The sequence below is a fragment of the Rosa chinensis genome, chromosome 6, assembly GCF_002994745.2.
Source record: "Rosa chinensis cultivar Old Blush chromosome 6, RchiOBHm-V2, whole genome shotgun sequence".
Lineage (NCBI taxonomy): Eukaryota > Viridiplantae > Streptophyta > Magnoliopsida > Rosales > Rosaceae > Rosa > Rosa chinensis.
In genome coordinates, this window is record NC_037093.1 from 8,028,255 (window position 1) to 8,044,584 (window position 16,330).

The following is a 16,330-nucleotide window of genomic DNA, read 5'->3' on the forward strand; positions in this document are numbered from 1 at the left end:
TCAGGACGTTATTTGTAATTGTTATTATTCATGTTTCGGACTTTGAATTGATTATTCAAAATTCAGGGCGTGACAGTTTTGATATCAGAGCGTAAGGTACATATTTGGTGATATGTCAATACTTACCGAGTGATGGTCCGTCTGCAGCGGATCCCCATCATGTGCTCTTCGGTATTGGCAAAAAAATCATTAGGTATGTGTGAGCATTAGGAGTCGTCTAGGACGTCGAGTACGTTGCTTTAGAACCTTGAGTGCTTCCCTTGTAGTACTGACTTGGTCAATATGGACTTGTATTTGACTTATAATGTGTTTAAGTGCTATACTTATATTAACCAAGCGTACTATACACCTTAGGTAATGGACAGACAGCGAGGCCATAATGTGCGCAGAAGGGGAGGCAGAATTGGTGGTAGGGGGGAAAGCACCCGTCCCTTAGAGGAAGTTTATTTGAGTGATGCAGAGTCTTCTTTTGATGTACAACCTACTCCGCCTGTTGTGGAGGTAGTGGATGCCATTCGCTTAGCCAAACTAGTTAAGGAGATCAAACAGTTAGGTGCAACCCCATTTCAAGGGGGAGTTGATCATTGGGCTACTGATCAGTGGCTTGAGAATATGATGAGCTGTTTTGAGATGGTGATTTGCACCGAAACTGAGAAGTGGAAGATTGCTGCTTATCTTCTTCAGGGTGATGCCAGGATATGGTGGGTTGGTCAGCGGAATACTGTGAATATGGCTACTCTGACTTGGGATGGTTTTGTGGAACTATTCCAGGACATGTACTTCCCTGATGCAGTGAGGGATCAGATCGAGTTAGATTTCATTGCTCTAGAGCAAGGGACTATGACTGTGAGAGAGTACGAAACACGGTTCACCCAATTATACAGGTTTGTTCCCCAGTTGGATGCCCAAGCCTTGGCTAAGAAGTTCCTAAAGGGACTAAATGACAGGATTAGGGAGATAGTGTATCCTCTTCGGTTAGCCACCAAGGAAGAGATCTTTGCTAGTGCCATGGCCCATGAACAGGCAACCAGCATGCGTGTAAGTGAACGAGGGGCTGCGAAAGAATCCTTGGGAAAGGGGAAGGCAATTGTGGGAAGTAGTGGTTCCATGGATCATGGAGGTGGGTCGTGGAAGCGACGACAGACTCATTTCTATCCACAGGCTCCAGCTAGGATAACCTATCAACACCAGGCCCCAGTTAGGGCAGCAGCAGCTCCTCCTATTCGGGCTGCACCTACAGCACCTATAAGATGTTTTAACTGCAAGGAGTTGGGCCATCCTGCCAAGACGTGCACGAAACCCAAGGTTGTGGGATGCTTCCGATGTGGACAGACTGGACACTATGCCAGGGACTGTACTCGACCACAGGGTGGAGGACAGGATAACGAGCATAGACTCTTACCTCCAGCTAGAGTCTTCGCCATTGGTCAGGGAGGCACTAGGGTGGAAGGTACCTTATCTATTTATAACTATCTTGCAAGAGTATTGTTTGATACGGGAGCCTCCCATTCCTTTGTATCTAGTTCCGTAGTAGATGTGTTGGGTTTGATTGCCATGCCTCTTACTAGATCCTTATGTGTTACATCACCTCTCGGTGTATCTCTTGAGCTGGATATGTTTTGTGATGATTGCCCTATTGGGATAGGTGGTAGAGAGTTCTCTGCATCGTTGATTGTGATACCAGATCACACATATGATGTGATTTTAGGTATGGATTGGTTGATCCTGAACCATGCATTGATTGATTGCTTTAGGATGATTGTGTCCTTTCGTATTCCAGGACAACCAGTGTTTCATTACCATTGTCTGAGGTCCGACATCGCCATAAGGACATGGATTTTGGCTCATATTGAGTCAGGGAGTAGTATTTCTGAGATTTCAGGAATTCCTGTAGTTTCAGAGTATGCTTATGTGTTTAAGGAGATACCAGGGTTGCCTCCAAAAAGGGTAATGGACTTCTCCATTGATGTGATACCAGGTACTGCCCCTGTATCGAAAACACCCTATCAGATAGCTCCAGCTGAACTTCAGGAGTTGAAAGTTCAGATTGATGGATTACTGGCTCAAGGGTTCATACAGGCTAGTGTATCTCCTTGGGGTGCACCAGTGCTGTTTGTGAAGAAGAAGGATAATTCACTTCGATTATGTGTGGATTATCAGCAGCTGAACAAGGTGACCATCAAGAACAGGTATCCTTTACCTAGGATCGATGACTTGTTCGACCAGCTTAGAAAGGCTACTGTGTTCTCAAAGATTGATTTGAGATCTGGATATCACCAGTTGAGGGTGAAGGATAAGGATATCCCAAAAACAGCATTTAGGACCAGGTATGGGCATTATGAGTTCCTTGTCATGCCTTTTGGTTTAACTAATGCACCTACGGCATGCATGGACTTAATGAACCGTACGTTCAGTCCTTACTTGGATCAGTTTATAGTGGTCTTCGTTGATGATATCTTGATTTATTCAAAGTCGTCTGACGAACATGAGAAGCATTTGCGGATTGTACTGCAAACATTAAGAGAGAAGGAATTATATGCCAAGTTCGAGAAGTGCGAGTTTTGGCAGAAGGAGGTCAAGTTTCTCGGTCATGTAGTTTCGAAGGATGGAGTTTTGATGAATCCTTCGAAGGTTGAAGAGGTGATGAGTTGCAGTCGCCCTACCACTGTTACTGAAATCCGTAGCTTCCTTGGATTGGCAGGATATTACAGGCGTTTCATTGAGGGGTTTTCTGGTATTGCTTCGGCTTTGACCAAATTGACAAGGAAGGACACTCAGTTTGTATGGACGGATGAGTGAAGGCTTTCAACGAGCTGAAGACCAGGTTGACTACAGCACCAGTGTTGCTATTCCTACTAGCGGTGGTGGATTAGTTATCTACAGTGATGCATCTCATCAGGGTTTGGGGTGTGTGTTGATGCAGAATGGTGGTGTTGTTGCTTATGGCTCTAGACAACTGAAGGTTCATGAGCGAAATTACCCCACTCATGATTTAGAGCTAGCTGCAGTGGTGTTTGCCTTGAAGATTTGGAGACACTATCTGTATGGTGAGAAGTTCGAACTCTTTTCTGATCATAAGAGTCTGAAGTATCTATTCTCCCAAAGGGAGTTGAACATGAGGCAGAGGAGATGGATGGACCTCATCAAAGACTATGATTTCACTTTGGAGTATCATCCAGGAAAGGCCAACGTAGTGGCAGATGCTTTGAGTAGGAAGCCCCGAGTAATCATGGCATCACTCATGGTGCAGGAGTGGCTCATGTTGGAAGCTGCATCTGAGTTTGATCTTATACCCGCAAGAGTTGGACATGAAATGTTTCTCAGAAGTATCACCTTACAATCCACCTTGAATTCTAGGATCATTCAGGGTCAGACACTTGATAAGTTTGCTCAGGTGAGGATTGCTGAGATGAATGTTGATCCGAATGTGGAAGGCCCTTCTGAGTGGGCTATTGGGACAGATGGAGGGTTGAGATTTCGTGGAAGATTGTATGTCCCAAGTGTTGATAACCTCAAGGAGGAGATCATGCGAAAAGCACATAGATCTAGATACACTGTACATCCAGGGGGTACCAAAATGTATATGGATCTATGAAGACAGTTTTGGTGGTATGGAATGAAGAGGGATGTGGCAGAACATGTGTCGAAGTGTCTTACATGTCAGCAAGTGAAGGCTGAGCATCAGAGGCCCGCGGGGATGCTGAAACCCTTATCGATTCCTGTTTGGAAATGGGAAGATATCTCCATGGACTTTATGACTGGATTGCCTAGGTCCAGGCAAGGTTATGACTCGATTTGGGTGATTGTGGACCGATTGACTAAGTCTGCACACTTTCTTCCTGTGGCAAAAACTTACTCAGGGGATGCGTTGTGTAAGTTGTACGTGAATGAGATAGTAAGGCTTCATGGTGTTCCTGTTACGATCGTTTATGATCGGGATGCTCGTTTCACTTCGGAATTTTGGTGTAGATTTCATAAGGCTTTTGGCACATCTTTAGCTATGAGCACCGCATTTCATCCACAGACAGATGGGCAGACTGAAAGAGTGAATCAAATAATGGAGGATATGCTTAGAGCTTGTGTTCTGGACTTTAAGGGAAGTTGGGCGGATCATCTGCCATTGGTAGAGTTTGCCTATAATAACAGTTATCACGCCAGCATCGGCATGGCTCCATATGAGGCTCTTTATGGTAGGCCATGTAGGACTCCTATCTGTTGGGCATAAGTAGGAGAGAGAGGACTCTTGGGTCCTGCAATTATTCAGGAAACCACTGGGAAGATCACTACTATTCGAGACAGGATCCGGACCTCACCGAGTAGACAGAAGAGTTACGCTGACTTAAAGAGGAGACCAGTTGAGTTTGATATGGGGGACCATGTGTTCTTGAAGGTCTCACCTATGAAGGGTGTGATGAGATTTGGTAAGAAGGGAAAACTCGCACCGAGGTATGTTGAACCCTTTGAGATTCTAGAAAGGGTTGGGAACTTGGCATATCGCCTCACCTTACCTGTAAGCATGTCTGGTGTACACAACGTCTTTCATGTGTCTATGCTCAGGAAGTATGTCCGAGATGAGTCCCACGAAATTGATCATGGTACGATTGAAGTGAACACAGATGTAACCTTTGTGGTTGAACCGATTCGTATCATAGATAGGTCTACAAAGAAACTTCGCATGAAGGAAGTTGATCTTGTGAAGGTGCAGTGGAGTCATCATGATGAGGGTAATGCATCATGGGAGTTAGAGTCAGACATGAGAATGAAGTATCCACAGCTCTTTGGGGAATTGGGTGCTTAAATTTCGGGACGAAATTCCTTTAAGGAGGGTAGATTGTAATAACCTGTTTTTTTTATTCAAAGCAATTTGGTGGCAAACACCTTTGTTAAAAGGTCAAGTGTACCTTGATTCAAGGCCGGTTGCTTTAATCATCATACATGTTTGCATAATTGATAGAGGCAGACAATTCTCTCTCTCTCTCTCTCTCTCTCTCTCTCTCTCTCTCTCTCTCTCTCTCTCTCTCTCTCTCTCTCGTCCGAAACCATCCAAGAAACAGAGCAATTATTCTCCAAGCTTGTTCTCGCTCCATAGGCCATCTATCGACCCCAGACCACGTTCTACGCCCCTTCACTTCTTCCTTGCGCAGCTGCCGGTGGCAGCCTCTCGTCGTCGTGTGAGCCATACACGGAGGTGGAGCACGAGACCGGTTTAAACCCAATTTGGTTCCAAGCTCGATATCTCATGCTACAGGCCACCAATTCTCTTGATCTTTGGCTCATTAGACTCGCCTCAACTTTCTGAACAAGCACTAAGAAGTACCGGATCGATTTCACGTTCGTCAGAGCTCAACCCGTTTAGATCGATAAACAACCTTTCGATCCAGATATCTCGAGTTACAGAACACCATTCTTTGTGATTCTTGGCCTGGTGAACTCACCTTAAGTTTCTGAACAAGTCTCCAGAAGGGAACAAGGCGAATGGTGGAAGTTTTTACGTCGAACTGGAGCTCGCCGGTTTCTGGGTTTTTTTCCGGCCAACCCAACTGGTTCGAGGTAATTTATATCCCTTCCGGTCATTTTCAGCATACATGCTAGTTAGGAAAGTCATTAGGCTTGATGAGACGAAGCAGAGCAGCCTAGCCCCGACACCATTGGCGGTGGTCGGCGGCGGCTCTGCCACTAACTCTGGCGGCCATTTCCGGCCACCTCCGGGGGTCACAAAGACAGTTTCTCTACATTTTTAGATTCTACATTTCAATACAATCTTGTCGATATATTATACGCAATTTTTGGATATCGTATGATTAAGTTATGAATTTTTACGTTACGATCGATTTAGATAGTTCGATTTATGATCTGTGAAGATCTGACCGTCCGTTGGACTTGTAGTTTTGATATGTCGATAGTATGACTGTCCCAGTGATTTGTGTGGTCATGGACGAAGATCCGACCGTTGGATCTTCATATAATTGTGAAATAGTGATTTGGAAGGTGATTCGTGAGAATATGACCGTCAGATTTTCATATAAATTTGTGGAGATGTTAGTAAGGGCGATTCAGGAAGATCTGACAGTTGGATCTTCGTGATGATTTAGGAGGATGATCCTAAGGGCGATCTGTGAGGATCCGAATGTTGGATCATCGTTTAATTTCGATCTGACCGTTGGATCATCGTTTAATTATGTTTATGAGTTGTTGGCTAAGTTAAGATCGTATTGGATTAGGTGATTGACGGATTGATTTGGCGGACGATTGTGAATCGTATCTTGAGCTGTTAAGAAGACGCAGGGGGATTTTAGAGGTGAGTAAACCTCACGTGATTCATATTACGAACGGAGTACATTTAATTACCTTATTTTGTCGTAATTGTGTGAAAATATTTATGGAATAAATATTTGTTTTAAATCATATGGACTTGATCAACTACGGTCCATAGGTAAGTAAAATGATTTTTATTAGACAAAATGAATTTCACGATTTTTATGCTTGCATTATAGTTGGTATTAGTGATTATCCCTGAGCGGATAATTACGTGTATATATATATATATATATATATATATTTACGTGATTATATATGGAATGGTGTGACATTGAGGTGTGTGTGGAATTGCGATAACTTGGTTATGAGATGATATTGTTTTTGAAATTGCCATGATTATTTGTGATAATGGTGACCGATGAATGTTCGTGATAATCATGTTGACCTTCTGAGTTGAATAGAGGGTAGAGAAGGTAGGGTTCTGAGGACAGGGGTACAAGGAGCGAGGGTTATTAAATAACCCGGAAATGTGTCGTTTACATTGAACCTAGGGCAAGGTGACAAGTAACGATGTAGTTAGAGCTCTAACATGTTGTGGGAAAGACCACAGTGGAGATACTGCACGGGTGGGAAAGACCACATGCAGTGAGGAGGACTGCAAGGGTGGGAAAGACCACATGCAGTAGGAATAGTAATGTGTTGTGGGAAGGACCACAGTGGGGATAACTGCACGGGTGGGAAAGACCACATGCAGTGAGGATAACTGCACGGGTGGGAAAGACCACATGCAATGGGAATAATAGCTGGTTGTGGGTAAGACCACATAGGTGATATAGAGGTCAGGGAATTTTAAGAATGTATTCCTTGTTGTTTCCCGTAAGTTGGTTGACGTTTGCATTGTGGATGTTGAGATTGTTGATTGTTACTTGAGTTTAAGGAATTGAAATTTAATAAATCAACAGTTCATTCTTGTTTACTCATACGAGCTGTCAAAAGCTTACCGGGTTTGGTGTTGTTGCAATCCCGGTACACTATTCAAATTGTGTAGCGGGTAATCTTGCAGGTCAGGAGAATCAGGGCGGTGATCGTGCGGGTTAGAGTATTTGTTATAGGTTTATAGAAATTGTAATAGTGAGGTGAGTTAAGCTCATTTGAGCCTTACAATTTGATTGGTGAGAGTGTGCTGTAATAAATAACTTGAGGATTTGGTTTATTGTATTATTGAGAGGTGTGAAGTGCGGTTGTTTGTGAGAAAAAAATTCAGGACGTTATTTGTAATTGTTATTATTCATGTTTCGGACTTTGAATTGATTATTCAAAATTCGGGGCGTGACAGTTTCAATCTTTGGTTCTGGGCTTTTAATTTTTTGTGGAGGTTTGCTCAGCTATGGAATCTGGGTTCTAGACTTTTGTGGACATGGCCAGTGGCTGAGTTGAGTTGCCAGCATGTACATGTACATCACGTTGTTTCTTATTGGAGGAAGAGCAGAAATCTGGTTTTAATGGTGAAGGTGAATTGAATTCTGGTTTTGATGATTTGGGTGAAGAAAGTGAAGTGAAATCTAGTTTTGATGGTTTGGGTGGTGGGGTGACGCCTCTGGAGAGTATAGAGAGTGGGTTTGGGGAGATTGGGAGATGAGGGAGAGAAGAGAGTCTAGTCAGAGGCTGATTTTGATGGTGAAGAGGATTGAGAGCAGGAAGTGACGTAGGAGAGGAGGGTTGGGTTGTGCTCATGGTGGCGATTGACCGGAGTTGCGAAGGGATTTATGTTAACCCAAAGGGGGTTGTGGGATGTAGGAGAAGAGGAGAGAGGAGAGGATCAGAGGACGGTAATTTCGACATTTCATCTAAACTGAGGCTGAAAAACTGAAAAGTGGGGCCCTATGTCGGGGACAACTCAGCAAGTGACGTCATGATCAGAGAGAATTTTGAGATTTGGATGCGGGTGATGAAAATTAGAAATGCAGGGACCATCAGGATTTAAAAAAAATATCAGAGACCAAACTGATGTTTGCCCCAAAGTTGGGGGGGACAAACTGAATTTAGTCCAATAAAGTATGTTGAACTTCAGGTTCAAACAAATTTGGTGCTCGAAACTTCAGGCTAGAGGTAAATAAAGTGAAGTTTTAAGTTCACTTTTTAACTAACTTTTAGTTTGTACTTGAAACTTCAAGTTCATGTTTTTATTGTTAGAACTTCAGGTTTTACTGTGGAATTTTGAACTTTTGGTTCAAAAATGTTACACTCGAAATTCATATATGTTCGAGATATAGGGCTGCTGGCCCATATAAATAACGGGGGGAAAAAATTTAAAGGATAAGTACTGTTATGAAAGTACATAACAGAATAGGAAAATTGCAGGGAAGAGAAATAAAGAAATAGTAAAAACTTCTGGTTCCGTGAATGAATAAAGTACACAGAACTTCTGGTCTGCTTAACTTTACAAATATGATAATCTTGTTTCTCTCCTCTAATTGCACAAGAACATAATATCAAAATAAGGTGCGGAACTTCAAATTCACATTGTCGTGTGGAGGAGGGAACCCCAATACCCAAAAAATTTTGAGGAACTTCTGACCCTCTTATAATTATTGGGGATAAAAAATATGTAGTTCATATACTCGATTATAAATTCTGAGGATTTTCTGGCCCTCGTAATTGCATAAGTTCTAAAGAGCTTCATGTCACAATTTTTCAATTTACATTTCATGACCCTTGAGGAACTTCAGGTCCCAATATGACTAGGGATCACGACATGTACGTGGTCATTGTATAACTTTGAGGAACTTCTGGCCCTCGTTAAATGTATAGGCTCTGAGAAAATTCATGTCGCAATTTTAATTATATAACCCTCTAGAAACTCCAGGCCCTCATGTTATCGGATCAAGAAACTTCAGGTCTCGATCGATTTTAATCCCACAACTAGATAAATGTGAGTTTATTATATCAATTTCTCAAATGAATGAAATCCAAATAATAAATTAATAAAAATATACCTGGATTTCAAAAGAATTACACGTGGTAATTGAGATACCAAAATTATACTTGCGATAAACATATATCTGCGACTGTGCATACCTCAATTCTTCTTCACCCATATATGCAAAAGATACGTACATATATGAGGCCAATGATGAGGAATCAGGAATGGATGTAATTAAACAACGTACACAGAATAGAAGACAAAAATGTATTCGTATAGGAAAATGATTTGCGGCCTCAATGAGGCCTAAGATTTGTGGCCTCAATCTTAGGTGTCATACCTTGTCATCTGTACATATTACCTATTTGTCAAATCATGTCATGTAATTCTTGAGAAAAATATTATCTTATCCTTCCAAAATCTAATGACTCTAAATTATTTTGGCTTCTTCTAAAAAGAAACAAAATTTGGCTTTCTTTCATTTTTCTTTTCTTTTCATTACACTCATGTTAGATTTAAACAAGAAGAGTATGGCTCTCAACCCTAGCTGCCTTAGGCTGAGGCTTCCATGGCAATGTTTATCGTCAATCACTTTCTCAATCTATGCCAACTCTTTACCCGTTGGGGAGAGAGGTGGACACTACCAAGAAGGCGTCGGCGGCAAACCTCCAAGGACGAGCCACGTGCGCTTTCCTCCAAGCGGCAATGGTGGCTTGCTCCTAGAAGCAGGTAAAGTTTGGGCAATTGGCAGTATGGTACTCCTGCATCCGCTGTTTCTGATGAATCCGATCTCTGACTTGCCTCAAGATGGGGGTGGATAGGAGGCTGGCCCTCAGGTTTGAAATTGAGGAGGCTTTGTTCTGGCGTCATCGAGCTCTAGGATCTGAGGAACATGGTGAGGCCGGTGATTCATCGCCAAAGCAAACTTGTAGAGGAAGAAGAGTCTGATGATGGTGGTTGGTCTCGGCCACGTCGGGGGCGTCTCAAGGTGGATGAAAGTTTTGATGATTCTCAGTGTTGGATTCGCATTTTGTGAGATCTGAATTCTGTCATGGATCCAGGTTGGAGACGAGATGGCCTGCACCTTGTATGTGCGGCGAAGGTGGAGGCCGTGATAGTGAATAGAGCAAGAGTAGGTATGCTCATTCTGGGTTAGGTGCCAAGATAAGTTTCGAGGCCCAACTCGATTGGGCGGCCCAAATCTGTTGTATGGTCCAGGTCAAGTTTGCAGCCCAATTCTGGGAAGCTTTGGGTGCCCAGATCATTTTGGGTGCTCAAAACAAATTGGGTGTCAAGTTTGTGGATTTTTGGCCCAAAGTTGGACCAAACAGGCAGGCTCCGGTTACTAGGGTTTCGGTTATGGGATCTTGGTGGAGGGTATGGGCTCATAAGGCTTTTCTTTAGCCTTCCTTTTAAGTCTTTTATGTACTGTGCTTATTTACTATGCAATCATTTCGATCATGGTAAGATAGGCCTATTTAGAATAAGTGAGCATGGATGTTCATTAATGAGTGGTACTAGATATATATACCACGTTTTCTTATTTGCCCTCTGTTTTTCAAGACAGTGGAAAGGTATGTAATGTACTGCTCTAGCTTGAGACTATTAATGAGAAATGTTGAATTTCATTCAAAAAAATGTTAGATTTAAACAACAATTTTTTTTTTCTTTAATCAAGAATAGAAAAAACTTCATGTAATTCAGTCAAAAGACTTGAATGTACATTCGATTAATAGATTTGCAGAACACATGTATATGAATTCAACCTTTATTGGGTTTCTACAAATTTTTAAAATATAATGTGAAAAATGCATAATCATATGATTGTATATATTCTTTTGTTCATTGTTTTCTCTTTATGTAAGTAGGGTTTAAATGTTAGATCTGTTCAAGTAAAACCCTAGTTTGTGTTTGGCCCAAACTCTAGGTTACTTGCTCTAGTGGTAATAGGGTTAAATTAGAAGGATTTAGATTCCTATTCAATGTACGATTACTTTCCTTGTATGATTGAGATTCTATGCATTGTAATCCTCTATATAAAGAGGCCCCTATTATCAATGAGAATACACAGCAAATTCCTCTCAAATTCAGTTTCTCTACAACACGTTATCAGCACGAGCCCTAACCCTAGCCCTAAAAACAAAAAACCCGAAAATTCTTCTCACCAAAACTGCCGCAAGCTCCTAGCCCTTGTTAGCCATGCCCTACGCTGCCCCTGCAGCCCTTGCGCACCCGTGTGCCACCTACTGCCCCTGCAGCATTGCCGCACGCCTGCTGCCTCCTGCAACACAGCAGCAGATCAGTCTTCTTTCACGAGCCGAAACGTCTTGTTGGAAACCCCTGATCAAAATACTTTCTTCATCAAAATTTTTCATCTCTGTCTCTTTTATCTGACCTCCAAATTTCAGCCATATTGGAGTCGTTTTGAGACATGTACATCATTCGAGGTGGGAGTTGTTCAGCATGCTCGTTCCTGTGCATATCAGTCAGTTTGCGAGCCCCGAAACTCCTAGTTTAGAACTTCAGATCAAAATTCTTCCTTCATCAAAGTTGTTCATGTCTGTCTTTTCTATCTAGTCTCCAAATTTAAGCCCTATTAGAGTCATTTTGAGACCTGTGCACCAATCGGAGTGAGAGCTGTTCAGAAGTGAATTTGCTCCGAATTTCAACAAGTTTGATTCGCCTAGGACTGAAGCTCGTCTGCAATCCTACAACGAGGATCGAATACGCTCTGCAATCCTAAGAGGTATGATTTACTAAAAGTTCCCGTTTTTGAAGTTTTTTATTCTTTTTCGCTTCTTTTTCTCGGGGACTTGCAACCTCCCTTCTTCTACCCCCCCTTTCTTTATCATAGGGGAGACCAAATTAAGCCGAACTGTGGGGGTTCGTGCTCACTCCAAGCTTGGAGCTTGTAGAGTTCTCCAAACTTAGAGTTTGTTGAGATAAAACGATCGACTGCAAACATCATTGTTTCGATCTAATCCAACCCCTCTTGGAATCGAATTTCTTGGAAGCGACTACGCTCGGAAATTCCTAATTTCTTGGAAGCGACTACGCTCAGAAATTTTATTTGTTTTCGTGGTAGCCTTTTTCGCTCCGAAACTAACCCTAATTTCTTGTTCTCTTTCAGGATGAGTAACCTGAACAAATTGGACTTTGCTCCATTGGGAACAACTGGATCTGAATATCACAGGTGGGTTTGTGTTATCCGCCAGCATCTCAAGTCCGATGGAATCTTGGATACGATTCTCGAGCCTAGCCAGGACGTGCTAACTGCTGAGCAAGCTCAAGCTTTGGAAGCAAATAGAGAAGCCTTAGAGGCAAATAAGGCGAAATCCATCATCCTAATGACTCGTCATATGGATGATTTGCTCTAGTACGAGTGTATGGACTAAGAAGACCCCAGAAGGCTGTGGGTCTCACTCGAAGATAGATTTGGCAACGTCCGTGACTCCCTGCTTCCTGACCTAGAAGTGAGAAGGCATAGCCTCCGCTTTTGTGATTTCAAGTCAGTTCTTAACTATAACTCGGAAGCACTTCGCATTAAATCCTTAATGGAATTTTGTGGTAAACAGATCACAAATGCGATATTGATTGAGAAGACGTCTCTGCATTGATGGTTGCTAAGAACTATCGAATCGATGTCACTACAAGACGAATTAAAAGGTTTCATGAGCTCATTGGAGCTATGAATGTCGTTGAAAAGCATGACAACATCCTTGTGAAGAACTATAATTCAAGATCCGTGGGAACATAGCGTATTCTGGAATCCAATTATAGTCGCCCCCCAAAGAGAGGGCGCCAAGAGCGAAACCCTAATCTTAGGAATACATTTGGACGTTCTGGTCCATATAGTCGCTCTACTTGGAAAGGTAATCGCCAAAATAGGTGAACACGGAACCGAAGAGGTAAACGTGGAAAGAGAGAGGGAGGCAACGCCTTTGGCCATGTTGGTGGCGCCACCAACACTAAGAGCCATCTAAATGACGCTTTCAAAGCACCTCAAGCAATGAAGTTTGAGCAAAGAGATGTATGTTCTCGATGTGGAGTGTCTAATCATTGGGCACACATTTGTAGAGCTCGTGGAGAAATTGTCACAGCCTACAAAGCATATGGTGAAGCAAGAAGATAACTATATGGAATAAGAAGATCAAGAAGATGATCTAGAGTGAAGGGTTAAAGACTACAAATCTGGCTGGGATCAATAGATCACCAATTCTGTTTAAGTCTTTGTTTTTCCAAGAGATGTAATACGCAATTGCCATATATTTTTGTAGTAAATGCCAATGGTTTAGCTTTTCTTCAAAGTAGGCTCACTCAAAGTAAGTGTGATGTCTAGGAAGGTTCTGAGATTAGTGGTACTTAAGCAAGTCTTGCTCCACCGACATCTCACTACTCACCTGGTCACATTTATTTTTGAATTACCGAAAGAAGTTAGACGACTACCATTGTTTTGCATTAGCTATCATTTTGGATTAGATTTTGTTTAGTCAAAGAGACAAAGATGTAACTCCGTTGGCTTATGAATAATATTTCGAGTTTTTTTATGACTCCATTTTGATTCTGAGCATATGACTTTTGTGACTACGATGGGTGGGCCATTAGTATTAATTCAAGGACATAGAATAGCTCCAGTTCCACTTGCCAAATGGCACCTTAATTACTGTCACAGAAACTCTCTACGCCTTTAGGGCGAATCACACCTATGAATAGCCAACGGATTCCATGTGAAAGCACATGTAAAGAACAGAAATGAGTTCCTTTGCAATACCTCTAATGATTGAGAACAAAGGCGCATCTTAGAGAAGTTTATGTGTCTCTCTAGTGGATTCTATGTCACTATTCGAGCTATTAATCCAATAAAGTTATGAGAGAAGATCTCTTGGATTTAGACACATATTGGCTTTGTCACGATAGGATAGATCATCCTAGTCATGATATGATAATCCATCTACTAATGACTTCACATGGACATCATTCCTTTCGAGCGAAATGAAGCATGAATCAAAAGTTGATTTCTAGACTAAGTGTGACCGACGCTGCTGCCTAGGGTACCGCCTCGGTCCACCACCAACCTGGGGCTGGCACAGTCCCTATCCATGACACCATGGATAGCGTCCATCATGGTGATGACGCCCCAGGTGATGCTGTAATCACCAACTTGCTTCAAATAGCGTTTCAGACGCTCAGGCCTTACCAAAATTCTCATTGGTTACTTCTAAAGGCTCTCGCTCGTTTTACAAAGGCCGTTCCTTAAGGAAATTAGGACTAAGACCGTCCTATGCAAAGGAAATGAACATATTCACTCTGTTCTTACATAGAATCCATGGGGATTCTGTGGATTGATTCAACCAACTTGCGAACGCTTAAATATTTCATGATATTAGTTGACACGAAAACACACTGGTCACGTGTTGTGCCATTGTCCACCTATAAATGCTGCTTATGCTACACTCCTAGCACATATCATAGGACAACGGGCTCATTCCCCAGATCATCCTATTCAGTCAATTGGATTTGACTATGCTAGAGAGTTTACATCGAAAGACTTTCGATGGATATTGCAATGGGACTGATGTTGGACATCACATTCCCATATACACACTCAAATGGTCTTGCGGAAACGACTACGATGATAGTCCGAACATTGGTAATGCGCACCAATCTCCTTATATCCGCTTGGGGTGATGCAATATCGCATGCAGCTATGCTAATTCGTCTACGACCCACCGCCACTCAATGTACCTCTGCGTTACAGCTAGTGACTAGGTACAAGTATCGTACTTACGCATATTTGAGTGAGCCATTTATGTGCCAATTGCGCCGCCACAGAGCTCTATGATGGGTCCTTACAGATGAATGGGCAACTACGTTGGATTTGAGACTCCAACAATCGTCCGCCACTCAATGCCCTTGCAAGGCGATCTCATTACCGCTAGATTTGTGGGTTGTCACTTTGATGAGACAGTCTTCCCTTCATTAGGGGGAGATAAGAACACGGATGTTCAGCAGGAACGACAGGGATTGTCGTGGCCTGTCCCCACTATGTCTCATCTCGATCCCTGTTAAAGTGACGAGATCACACAAATATGCTGCAAACAAACCTGTAAGGAAGGATGTCCCTATGAGAGGACGTAGCGCCACCCCACACGGAGGTGGGTATGGCGCCAACGCCAAAGAGAGTGGCACTCTGGCATTACAGGCCATGGCCCCAGCTAGGATGCGTGGGAGGCCCGTAGGTTCGAAGGACACTTTGGCACATTCCAATTCTTTGATCATCAAGACTCAAAATCCATCTCATGAGAATCTTCCAGGTTAGGGTTATCGTTGGGGGACGCCTCAACGTCAGAACCTATTCCTGAGAATATAGAGCTCTATAAAAATTACACTAGTGTACTTGAGACGTGGGATAGAAACTCCATCATAATTGATGATGTAGTTGGGTATTTCGTTGCGCATGAGTTTGTTGAGTCAAATGATATCGAACCACGCTCCGTTGATGAATGATTTCCAACGTAGAGAGATTTGGCCTAAATGGAAAGATGTGATCCAGGTTAAGATGGATTCTCTAACGAAGAGGAAGGTTTTCGAGCTAGAGATGCCAACACCTCCTAACATAAAACCTGTTAACTAATGGGTCTTTGTTAGTAAGCGTAGTGAGAAAAAGATATGGTAATCTCGCCTTATGGCGCAAGGCTTCTCATAAAACGCCCTGAAATCGACTACGATGAGACAGATTCTCTCATATTGGATGTCATTGCACTCCACTACCCTATCAGTTTGGTAGTTTCCAAATAACTGAACATGCAGCTTACAAATGTGGTCACTACATATCTCTATAGGGATCTAGATACGGAATATACATGAAGGTTCATGATGAACTTCATTTACTCAAGTCAAATGGCTCTAGACCATGGAGCGCGTTTACAAAGAGGTTGAAACGCTCGCTAAAATGACTACTTGATTGGGAGGGGATATGCCCATGCATTTCCATAACATTTTTCGGATTCCATCGCGGTTCATGTTGGACATGATCTTCATTAGAAGCCCTTAAAGAGTTAAGGGAAACCGCTGAACACTTGAAATCCGATTTTGAGATTAAGGATTATGGGAGAACACGATTATGTCTCAGTTTGGAACTTGAGCATC

General features: G+C 42.5%; 2 protein-coding genes across 2 annotated transcripts; both read left to right on the forward strand.

Annotated features, from left to right (window-relative positions):
• Positions 1-357: 357 nt before the first annotated feature.
• LOC112170741 lies at positions 358-3,595 on the forward strand. Its single transcript, XM_024308050.1, has 2 exons — positions 358-2,734; positions 2,802-3,595. Exons 1-2 carry the CDS (start codon positions 358-360, stop codon positions 3,593-3,595), a joined length of 3,171 nt encoding a protein of 1,056 aa, XP_024163818.1.
• A 771-nt stretch (positions 3,596-4,366) lies between these two features.
• Positions 4,367-4,798, forward strand: LOC112170742. The gene has a single exon (XM_024308051.1). It carries the CDS (start codon positions 4,367-4,369, stop codon positions 4,796-4,798), a length of 432 nt encoding a protein of 143 aa, XP_024163819.1.
• Positions 4,799-16,330: the final 11,532 nt, after the last annotated feature.

What these genes read in the sequence shown, in the direction of transcription:
- LOC112170742 (XM_024308051.1), top strand. Translation starts at nt 4,367, where the DNA reads ATGGGGGACCATGTGTTCTTGAAGGTCTCACCTATGAAGGGTGTGATG.
- LOC112170741 (XM_024308050.1), top strand. Translation starts at nt 358, where the DNA reads ATGGACAGACAGCGAGGCCATAATGTGCGCAGAAGGGGAGGCAGAATT. An exon ending in TTTCATTGAGGGGTTTTCTG is followed by an intron (nt 2,735 to 2,801) that starts GTATTGCTTCGG and finishes GGATGAGTGAAG; the next exon opens with GCTTTCAACGAGCTGAAGAC.